This window comes from Buceros rhinoceros, unplaced genomic scaffold, assembly GCF_000710305.1.
Source record: "Buceros rhinoceros silvestris isolate BGI_N320 unplaced genomic scaffold, ASM71030v1 scaffold3519, whole genome shotgun sequence".
Taxonomy (NCBI): domain Eukaryota; kingdom Metazoa; phylum Chordata; class Aves; order Bucerotiformes; family Bucerotidae; genus Buceros; species Buceros rhinoceros.
The window spans coordinates 2604-14635 of NW_010431925.1; the positions used below are offsets into that span (position 1 = coordinate 2604).

At 37.3% G+C, this 12032-nt stretch overlaps 1 protein-coding gene across 1 annotated transcript in view; it reads left to right on the forward strand.

Moving 5' to 3' along the window:
• Positions 1-4653: 4653 nt before the first annotated feature.
• The window catches only part of CC2D2A (coiled-coil and C2 domain containing 2A), a 50584-nt gene continuing 43205 nt past the window's right edge, over positions 4654-12032 (forward strand). The window contains exons 1-6 of the mRNA XM_010143566.1: positions 4654-4680; positions 5201-5302; positions 7128-7229; positions 8552-8725; positions 8853-9006; positions 10407-10547. Of these exons, the coding sequence (XP_010141868.1) occupies positions 4654-4680; positions 5201-5302; positions 7128-7229; positions 8552-8725; positions 8853-9006; positions 10407-10547 (700 nt within the window). The remainder of the gene's footprint in view (positions 4681-5200; positions 5303-7127; positions 7230-8551; positions 8726-8852; positions 9007-10406; positions 10548-12032) is intronic.

The following is a 12032-nucleotide window of genomic DNA, read 5'->3' on the forward strand; positions in this document are numbered from 1 at the left end:
CTGCCCTAATTTGCATGTTTATGCTGTTCGCTTTAACCTGGCTTGTGTGGAAACATTTACAAACAATTGTAAAGTATTTCAGAAGATCAAAAGCAGGTTCTGATCTGTTGCTTTCTAGTTTTCATTTACTCCAATGAAATAGGTGTTTTTTAACACACAAACTGAACAGAATGCAATGGTAGAAAAAAGTCACAGAAGGAAAATCAAAAGGTAACTTTAGACCAACTTCTGCAAGTCATTTCAGCTCTAAGTCTTGATACTTCGTTTTGGTGGGGTTTTTTTTTTTGTTTTGTTATTGTTTTGGGGGCTTTTTGGTTGGTTGTTTCATTTTGGTTTGTTTGGTTTTTTTTTAATTTGAAAGCTTGCACCAGTGAAGATTCCATAACTATTTGAAGGACTCAATTCCAATGCTAGAATACCCCTAAAGTTAAAAAAAAATTAAAGCTTATCCAGTGTGTAACCACCTTTCTTGTTACAATTAAAGTCTATCATTTCCATCTCCAGCAGATGCAGAGAGCCTTTCCGTGTGCAAGGATCTTTCATTGGCTTGAAATTGTGAAAGATTTTGAAGGTTTCTCCTCCATTCCGAAAGCTCTTCAAAGTCAGTCTTTGAGCAAATGTGACTTCTGACAGTTCTTGCCTGCTTGGCTCATACACAGAGAGACATTATTCTATCATTCAAACCATTAATAACTGTTTTAAAGGCATTAGATTGAGACAGACCCTTAAAATAGCTACTCAGTATGGGTTTCTATAAAGCAGGATTTCTGTGGCTTCCTATACGGCAAGCTCAAAAGTTGACGTGAATGCTTTTGCCGTTATTTTCAAGAGTGGGTAGATTTTATATTGAAGAACATTAAATTGCCTTGATAGGTCTTGATTTTGACTAACCTAGACCTTCTGTTCTCAGAATCACTGACAGTTCTGATGTTGCTGTAGCCAGCTCATTACCGGTGACCCTGCAATGATGTATTTTAATTAGCTCAGTCTAACGATTATTTATCTAGATTTTGTTCTGTTTTTTATATTAGTTCTTACCCTGTTTTTACTCACGCTGCACTCCTTGTTACAAAAGACAGAATGCAAATAGACTTCTCTGTGTGTCATCTCTTAGTGTCTCTACTGAGTAATGACTTATTTCTGTCTCAGTATTCCTCTTAGTAAGGAAGTGATAATGGGATGCTTGCTTTTCTCTTACGTGTCCCATGCTAGTGACATTCACTTGTGCCTTATTCTTGCTTTTGAAAATTTCCAAATAAAATTAAAGCTTCTTTCTACAAATACATCCAATAAATTGTGTAATTTGAAAAGATGAGGATTCTCCCAAATCTTTTGAAGTTTCTGAGTAGAATTGGTACTATTGGGGTTTATGTAATTTTCTTTTCCAAATGGCAGTGCACTTAGGTCGTGCTAGAAATTAGATTGCACTTTGACTTCGGTATGGCAGGTAGCCTTTAAATCTTTAAGTTGTGTACTCAACATTAAGTATTTTCTGCCACCAGTAAAACACTTGGAATAATATTGAATCAGCCATAATGTGATATATGTCGTGTGACCTTAGCACTCCTAAGCCCTTACCCTTTGCTCTTTTATTTCCTTTTCATGGATTTAATGCCTTACATAAATCTGAAACTACCATTTACTTAGACCTTGGCAAACAATGTTCTTTTGTAAGGGCAAAGAACAAATCAGTGTTTGGCTTAAAGAACTGACAAATAATACAATTCTCTAAGTGGAGATAACAAGAAAAACTTCCTTGCCTAGATCGTCATGTGATCACAGATTAAAAATGCATCATCATGGCTTGGCTTGCAGACGAAGATTAACAATTAAAGAAAAAAAAAAGGCATGCACCACAAAGCTCCGGTTTTGAGCTACACTTTTCTCCTGCTAATTATCGCACAGTTGTTCCAGTGAAAGGGCCAGTGGAATGATGGCATTCCTTCTGGAAATAAAAAAGTTCAGGAGAAAAAAGTAAGAACCGAGTATTCCACATGTAAGAAGGAATGTGAAGCATTTCTTTTTAAAAAAAGTTGCTGCATATATCAGTGAAAGTTAAAGCTCCTGAGAATTTTCAGGTCAGCTCTGGGACTCCAGTGAGACTGAACACGTTTGTACAGATGGGAGACAATTACAGAATCAGTTTTGTTGAAGAAGAAATGAGAATTCATCTTTCAAAAAGAAAAAATACTTAAGTGGTGACTTTCTAAGCTATTCGGTGAATAACACTATTTTTCAGCTAAAAATATTATGGTCGCTCTTACAAAGAAGATAACCTTGACTCTTTTAAAGTGAGAGGGAGGTAGGTACCATCTCAAAATACCGTGCAGAAGATAACCGTAATTATGTTTAATACATAAAGCTGATGGAGGTGTTGCCATTTGCTTATACATACGATCTCATTTATATTTTACATTTAAAATGCTTTTTGTTTGTGTTTATATGAGAGGATGGGTTTTAGGTATCCAATCCTTTGTATTTCTGACCCTAAGAGCATAGCTTCTCTGTAAACAACTGGATAATTACTCATTCTTCTTACTTAGGTAATGCAGTAGGGTACAGGGTGGCCTGCTAATATTTGCTGAACGTACCTGAAGGAATCCTAATCTAATCTAAGTGGATGTGATACGTGAAGATAAGGGGGAGGAAGGCCATCAGTTCTTCAAAGTAGAAGTTCTTACTCATTTTTAATTATGGGAAAAAAGCCTGGGATTTTTGAGAGCAGCAGGTCAAAGGCTGCAACAAACAGTAATTCTCCTTTTCTCTAATCATGTGATTATTCAAATCAGTGGATATTTACTATCTATCAAAATATCTAAATGTATGCCACTGATTTAAAATTCATACTTGTATGCTTCACAGGATCAGCAGGGAATACTGAATCCTAAAGGATGTGCAGTTCTGATAAGTTCTTGGGGTTGGAGCATACCTTTTGGGATTTTTTTTTGTTTGTTTGAAATGAACCCCAGGAGTACAGCTCTAGTGATGACCTCCAGCTGGACTTAGCACTGCTGATCATAACCCTTCAAGGCCAACAGTTCCCCCAGTTTTCAGCCCATGTACTTATGTAGTCCGTATTTCATCAGATTGTCTATAAGGGTGTTATAGAAAACAGTGATAAAAACCATCCACTGCTTTCTCTTCATCCATCCATCCAGCTCATTGTAGAATGTTGTCTCATTTGTCAGATGGAAGTTTTTCTTGTTTATAAATACATGCTGAAGACTCCCAGTTTTCATCATGTGCTAAACATATTTGTCAGTGGTTTCCAGAATTATGTGCCCCATCACCTTCTTGGGCATCAAGGTGAGACTGACCAGCCTGTAGTTCAGATTCTCCTTCTCGAAGACAGGAGTGATATTTGCTCATTTCTAGTCCTCAGGAACCTCCTTTGGTCATCACTGCAGTCTTTTAAAGATAACTGAATGTGGCCTTGAGCTGACATTGACCAGCTCCCTCAGCACCCGTGGCAGCATCCCGTTAAGACCCATGGATTTGCATATGCCTGGTTTGCTTAAATGTGGCCTTATTTGATCTTCCCCTACTGAGGGTAAGTTTTTGCTGCCTCGGACTTTGCCACTGCTCTCTGGGGCCTGGTGTTCCTGATGGTAGGGAAAACTGAGATGAAGAAAGCACTGATTACTTGGGTCTTTTCCGTGTCCCCTATCAGCGGGTCCCCTGCCCCATTCAGCAGCAGGTAACCATTTTCCCTAGGCTTCCTTTTGCTAATAATAAACCTGTAATATCCCACCTTGCTGGCCATCACATCCATTGCCAGATTCAAGTCCAGGTGGGCTCTGGCTTACCTAAGTCCATCCTTGTGTGATTGGACAGTGTCATAGTATTCCTCCCAGGTCATCTGTCCCTGTTTATGTCTCCTGAAGGCTTTCTTTTTATGTGTGAGTTGAGTTGGTTCATCCATGTAGCCCCTGCACATCTTGCTTGACTTTCCAAGTATGGGGGCAGACTGCCCTTGAGCTTGGAGGAGGCGATCTGCTGATTCCAGAGAAGGGGCACAAGTAGAGCTGGGAGTGGCTTGTGCGTGAAATGAGAATTTACTTGACGATGTTGTCGGTCATGTGTGGGACAGGGTAAAATGCATCTTACTCTCTCGATTGTACCAGAGTTATAGCACAGTATCACTACTAGAGAAATTAATGTTTTGTCACTACAAAAAGCAGGCAGCACTAAGCTGAAAAAGGAAGCAAGTCTGTAAATTCTTTACTGTTCTGGTAACAGCTGTATCAGGATTTAGACCACATCGCTGTTCAAAATCAGTTCTAGACACCTTTGAATAACAGCTTATAAAATGCCAGATATTCACGTATTTTAAATAGAAAAAAAAGTGTGCACATGCTTTAGGTAAGGTGGTTCATAGTATATAATGAAGGTGAGATCTATTGCAGTTAAAGGCATTTAAGTGATAGTATATAAGGTCTGACTTCCAAAAAAATGTTTAATTCCTTTACATTTTCTCATGCAAGTTCTTTGTGTTGGAACATGGAACTCTGCATGGTATATATGGTTTTATTTTATTTAAGTTTCTTTCAGAAAATAATTAAAATGTGTTACCCTGTTTTCTCTGTTTCAGACTTGCCCCCTGTTCCTTCTACATCGAGGACAGGTTTTGCAGAATTTTCTGTAAGGGAGCGAATGAGAGAGAAACTAAAAGCAGCAAGGGTGAGAATCCTTCAGAAGTCCTGTTTGGTTGGCTTTAGTCTTACAAGTACCACACACTTCACTTTGCTTGCTCAGTGCTATGTGAATATGAATTGGGTTATCTGGTTTTTTAATTTTTGATGCTGAAATAATGCTTAGTTCACGAGTACAGTTATTTTCCAATGTATTTCTATTGCTGTATTTTTTCTAATTTTTATATTTAATTTGTTTGTAATAATACAAAAGTTACCATTCTTTGTAATTCAAGTGATACAATCATTACAAGATTCTTCTGTGTTTTTATCAAAATTTCTTGAGCTATTTTGAAGTCAATAGATTTCTGTGTAAGTTTACTGTGCAGTTTAATAAGGGGTATTAACATCTAGGTTTGTAAAATCACTTAAGCTGATTATATAGTTAAAAGATTCTGTTCTTAATGCAGTCGTGCATAGGTGGTTGAATTCCTGGGAATCATTTTAGCTTTGGTCCTACTACATTTCTGTTACAGCTAAGCATTTTGTTTGTTTGCTTGCTTGCTTAGTCAAAAGCAGAAATTACCTTACTGCAAGAAGACTCCAGTGCGCAACCAGAACGTTTAAAAAGCATCAGAGAACGGAAAACAGAAGTCAGGCTGGATAAAGCGGTAAGAAGGTGCATTGTATCTTGCTATTCTGGTAATGAGAAAGTGAATGTGAAGCATGAAATAAATCAAAGGCTACACAGTCTACACAATTTCATTTATTTTAATGGGATCAAAATTAAACTGTTTTTTGAATTAGTGAGCAGGAAGGAACCTTTCTGATGATTGCTTTTATTGTAGGTATTTAACAGTAATCATTCTCTTTCATTGTAGTGTAGACATCATGTGATACTTCTGTCATTTACAGGTTCATGGCTTCTGTTGCTTAAGAAGCCTTGAAGTATTTAAAAGTTACTGCTAGAAAGGACCACCATATTACAGCTTTATATAAATTTGCACATTGTAATTGCTAAGGGCTGGATATTAACTTTATGTCATTGTACTGTATTGTATTTCCTCCTTATTATTTTAGTATAAGCAGTTTGTATTTAAAAAATAACAAAGGCTGTGTGTGTGCAGAGCTTGCACCCAGCTGTTCTCCAGAATTCTCAAAGAGATTGCTTGCCTGTAGAAAATATGTTCTGATGAACGTGTATGCCTGGGAAATAACAGCATGTAGCAGTAGCATTTTTATCTGGAATTCCAAACAGTATTTATTAGCCTGGCTAATTTGCTTGTCATGGGGCAAACTACCTATTCCTGTAGGTTGAGGGGAGGTTTTTGGCAATGTTTTCGTATAAAAAGTAATTGGCTTGGCTTTTAGTTAAGTAGTATTGTTTTAATATGTTTGTATTAGGAAAACATGGAAGTGATACCTTTATTAGAGTTGGTTATTAATTTTATATAAAGCACATCTGAGACCTTCCATGTTGGTTTTGTTTTCTGTACTTATTTGCACATGTGTGAAGTATTGTTTTCTTGTTAAACAAGTGGCCATCAGATCGGCAGTGTTTGAGATTTTCTTTTTGCTGTTACTCTTTTCATGTTTAGGTTGACTGGATGTAACTTTGATAATCTAAGAATGTAACCTCTAATCTAAGAATGCAGGCAACAAGGAGGAAAAACGGATAGAATGTTAGATGTGTTTATGTTGGCTGGGCCTGCAGAAATTCACTTTGAAGCACCTAAGTGAACTTGCTGAAGCAACTTCAGAACCAGTGATGTTTGCAGTGATCTGTGCGTAGGGACAGATAAGGCTTTAGAAAACTGAAAAGGAATAACCATGCTAAATCCTTACTGGTAAAGTTAGAGGAGTGTCATCCATGGAGTTTTAGAGTAGCCTAGCAATAACCGAGAGAGAACAAAACAGATAATCAAGTCTGTGTTTAAGCACCCAAGCAACGGACACCACCCTTTTTTGAATAATACTCAGTAGGCCCTGCTGCAATAAGGAAAAACCTCTGTGAGAAGCTGGCCTTAGCTCCTGGATCCCTTCCCTGGTCAGCAGCGTCTGTCAGCAGCACCCTTGTCGCTGCTGCCCCGGCTGTGCTGTCTGTCAGCCTCTCCTGTGTAGGAGAAGATTGCGCGTTGCTACCCCATCTCTCCCCCTTGTGGAGATTAGCATGTGGCTGCTTGTGTTCGGGAGTGCAGAAACAATGAGCTCAGCAGCAGTGACGACAGTAAACTTACTGTTACGCAGTGCACCATTTCTTGATACTCAGCAGTCTCTACTTTTTGACCCAAAGGAGAAAGGAGTTCAGTAATAATTAGGTGTACCCTTCTAAAATAAATGTCGAATCAGTATAATTGTTACACGGTGACTGTTTCTTTTTTGCTATTTTTTCTCCTATGAAAACACAGTATCTAATCTCCATATTCAGCTATTTGTCTTTTTTTTAAATGGATCAATAGATGTATGCTATAACTTATGTATATGTTTTTTATGCAGTCTGATAATGATAAATTTAGGAAGATGCAAGAGTATGAATCCCACTTACCATCAAAACCGAAGTTTCGTGAATCTGTAAAAAAGCTTAAGCAAAAGTCAACAGTAAGTACCAATTCCTTAGTTTCAATAACTGATAGTAATTTCATTTAAATTTTATATGGCTTCACAGTTCTGTTTGAAGAAGCAGACAGAATTCAGTCTTAAGCAGTGGAGAGGGTTTTATTTAATTTAAAAATTCATTAATGGTATATGTCAACAATTCAAGTATAAAAAGGGGACCTTCATCGAATATAAGGATGGCTTTGGATAATTTGATTAAAAAAACCCCAAATAAATCCATCTGGACACAATTACTGGAGCTTAGAGGAAAAATGATTCTTCTGTTTAAATCCTTTTTATTGAATACTACCAATTAGAGGTTAAAGCAATTTACAGATTAGTATATTGATATATATTAACCACAAAATGCTACTCTTAATTCTTTTATTAGAGGATTCATCTTAACACTAAGGTTGCACCTTGAATACTGTGATCAGTTTTGGGCCTCTCACTTCAGGAAGGTGCTGGAGCATGTTCAGAGAAGGGCAGCAAAGCTGGCAAAGGGCGTAGAGCACAAGTCTTATGAGGAGCAGCTGAGGGAACTGAGGTTGTTTAGTCTGGAGAAAAGGAGACTCGGGGCACCTCATCGCTCTCTACAACTACCTGAAAGGAGGTTGTAGTGAGGTGGGGATCAGTCTCTTCTCCTGAATAACAAGCAATAGGACAAGAGGAAGCGGCCTCAAGTTGTACCAGGGGAGGTTTAGGTTGGATATTAGGAAAAATTTAATGAGAGAGAAGGTTGTGAAGTATTGAAACAGGCTGCCCAGGGAAGTGGTTGAGTCACCATCCCTGGAGGTATTTAAGACACATACATGTGGTGCTGAGGGACACGGTTTAGTGGTGACCTTGGAGTATAGGGTGTACGGTTGGACTCGATGATCTTAGAGATCTCTTTAACCAAAACAGTTCTGTGATTCTGTAAAAGGTCTTTCAGAGGCAAAATGCCAACAGAAATTTCCCTTTATATCATACACCTGGATATCATCTGCATTATGGCCAGAATTTAAACTTTGGCAATTCTCATTCAGAGATTGTTTATATTTAGAAGAATACCTGGTTAAAATTAAACCAGGTAACTTTTTAAATAAAACATTGCAAGAAATATTTAATGAAATAATAGAAGAGCAAGAGAGAAGGTTTCATGTATCATTTAAGAATTTCCATCTGCTTTAGCATTTGGTTGAGTTCTTTTTGAGATAAAATAATAATTATCCTGCAGCAAGTGTTTATACATGCTGCTATCTTTCTATTCTATAGCAATAACTTCACTTGCCCTAAATTTCTTATAAATGTCGTATTAAAGTGTCTTTGTCATCTTTTCTTAGTTTCAGAATGATTTTCCATCTGCTGAAGAAGCATATAATTTCTTCACCTTCAATTTTGATCCTGAACCAGAGAGTATAAAGGCTGGACCGAGGAAAAGGAATGAATTAAATGAAGAGGAGGCAGAAGGAGAATGTGTAGAAACCCATGAGGATGAACAGGAGGAGGATGAAACGGTGTGAGCTATAGAATAAATGTTCATATTTTTATTTAGACTTACTGAGTTAATTTTAAGTGTACTTTCTAACTATCTTTATTTTAAGAAATGGATGAACTAATGATACATTTGCACTTAAACTATAGGATGAAGATGCACGCCTAGTTAAAGATGACGATTTATTCATTATAGGGCAAACAGACGAAGATTTTTTAGTAATGAAACCTCCTGATTGTGAAAGCTACTCCGAGCAACTGAAAAAGGAAAAAGAATTTCTCTTCATTCCCAGCAAGCTACCGGGTATGAAGATTGTGTTTATGCATTTTGTTCCTGGATTTTGCATAGCATGGCGCCCTTTCTCCTCCTAAAAACTCATGTATCAGACTGTCTCTGGCAGTAGAAAGATATTTAATTGCAGTTCTCTGACACTGATCATCCGGTCAAGTCTAAAAAGGTCTGACAGAGTGGATTAACTAGGAGCATGCACAGCTCAGCAGGTCACCAGCTGATACACTAGCAAGTGAGCTCAGGGCACATCAGTTGCTCTGGGGTAATTACCTTAGTGCTGTCTACAGTAAATGCGAGGTTACTGGCCCCTCTTTCACTGGGGTTTAGCTATTACAGTATTTGACGTACGCTACAGGTTACTGGGTATGCACAGTTAGGTACTAGGAGAGGCACATGCACTGTACACTATTTCTTCACTTGACCACATCTGCAATTTTATTTTGGCAAGCTTGTCAAGAGTCATGCAAGTAACATAAAGATTTTTGTAATTCAAGCGGCCCTTTTCCCAAATTCTGGTTTTGTGAGTTGGAAATAGTCAACATTGATCATATCTCTGACCTTTTTGCCTTACTCGCATAGAACTGCGAAGTCTGAAAAAATTGCTTTATAATATCACTTGCTATTTAATATTTGAAGTGGAAGAAACAGAAATGAGTCTCTTGGTGGTCTGTACTGGAATGGGATCAGCACAGCTTGCAATGCGATGTCAAAGTAATTGGCTTTGGCTGCCTCTGGTTTTTTGTGTCTTGTAACTTAGTTCTGACTGCTTCCAGTATGGTCCACTGTGTTCTGATTGAGGAGGCAACTTTGATTGTAACCTTCAGTATAATTTCTTCCTGTTTTGGCATTGCTCCTTGAAAAATAGTGAGCCCACACATGCCCGTGAAATAATCCTGGAGGCAGGCTTTAAACAATTCCACCAGCTGTTACTTGGGCTATTGTGACTTATTATGCATGTTCTGAATTTTGTACAAGAGTAGCTTAAGCAAACTAGTAATAGTAGTTCATATTGATCTTAGTTGAAGTTTCACTTTATATAGCAAAGGCTTAGAGATGTTTGTCTAGTCAGTTGTTGCTGCTAATTGGTTTTTACACTGTTATGCAAGCAACCGTTAAAACTGAAGTCTGTGAAGTCACTTTAAGTATTTTTTGGTGAGGAAATTTTTAATTGTCTGCTTAGAAGCCTTGTGACATTTTCATGATAGACCTAAACTGTAGATCTGACCTGATTAAGAAAATGACCTGTTTTGGTTACATATTTATTTTTTCCTTGTTAGCAAAATTATTTCTGACAGCATGCTTAATGTGCAGTGCCATTCATTTTAAGGATGACATAGGCTCTTAGAGAATTAATTAACTAGATCTACAGTTATAAGATATTTTACATGCTTTTCTATTTAATTTTTTAATAGTGCCCACTTCTGAGAAGATGCCTGGAAACAGGCAGCCTAGGTACCTTGAGGATGAGGGTCTTTACACAGGAGAAAGGCCCTTTGTGACGCAGTCTAATCAAAATATTTTAGAAAACAGAATACTCAGACAGGAGCAAGTAAGTCACCACTACCTTCTTAGTTGCCTTTTTAAAACTCTTTATCAGTATTTTGTTTTGTTGTAGTTAAGTAGGTAGATGGTTATGGGTAATATGGGACTTTCATCTTTAAAATGTTCAGTGGCGTCAGATGGCAGATTTTTGTAGGCGGGTGTTTTAGTGTTTGGCAATAGTCAGAGTACCAGATAGGGCCTTAGAAAACTGGAGTCTTTTCCTGGCTCTGCTCACAGCCTGCTGGGGAAAAACTTCACTTCAGCTGACTGTGCCAGAGTTTAATTGCCACTGCATTAAGGGGTAATTATAATTTACTTTTTCTATACAATGCTATGAGAGCTAGTGGTATGTATAAAGACTTACACAAGAGCTGGGCACTGTTCTTATTTTACTAGAAGATCGTAACAAAAGAAAGCAATATGGCATGGCTGTTCGCTGTGTCCGCTGAGGACAATGTGAAGTAATACACTTGTAGAAATTTATTGGTCAGACTGTAAGGGTAATGAAATATTGGTGTAGATTATCTAAAGACGTTTTAGAATAATTTTAGACTTTTAAAAACGGCTTGGTGAACACCCATAAAGGTGGCTTGGATATATTTTATCCTGCTATATTATCCTTCTATACATGGTAAGGTGTGTATGGTTTAGTATAGATTTAAACTATTATAAAGTTGCCCTTTATTATGATTCTATGGATTCTTCCTGAGCTAGCAGAGGTACTTCTTGTGAATCAGACTGGGAATATTTGGATCTAAAATCTTTAACTGGCCAGCTTCAAGTGGTCAGTTTTCTGTTTTGCTTCACCATGTTACAACATCAGTGGTTCTAGGGTCAGGTTAGGTGTGGGAATAAGAGGGCAGGCCAGCATCTTTCAGCAGCTGCGCTGGTTTAAGCTATGCTTGAATCCAGGAGATGAGAGCAGAGGGCTGAATTAGGACAATGTTTAACATGTGAGGCCATGGGTAGCAATTGGTGTGTAAGATACTTAACTCATCTGCTTTCATAGATGCTATTTAATTAGTTCAAGTTGCAGACTAGAAGAGTTGAGAGATGCTTTAATAAATGATCTCTCTGAGCTGCCATTTAGCTCTTTAATTCTTTGCTTTATGATTTTTATAGTCCAAATCGAAGATGTGGGTGGCAGTCTTGTGTAAAATTACATTTCTTTCAATTTTCATAATTTAAGAAAACGTAACATTTAAATGTTAAGTGACGTATGTGATTTTTTTTTTTCCTTTCAAATCTGTAATACTGAATGATGAGGTTGAAAAAATCCGTATACTTAAAGTTTAAGTAAGCTATTGGCCTTTTGCTTTCAAAACTTACTTACATTTGAAGATTTCATTTCTACGTCTTAGAAAAGTTTTGGTTAATTCAATTGCAAGCAATTCATAGTCACCTTTTCTTCTGTAATTGCCTTTCTTAAAAATTATAATTTTGAAAATTATATTGTTTCTTACTTTATACAGAAATAAAGTTATTGTTTTGTTTGT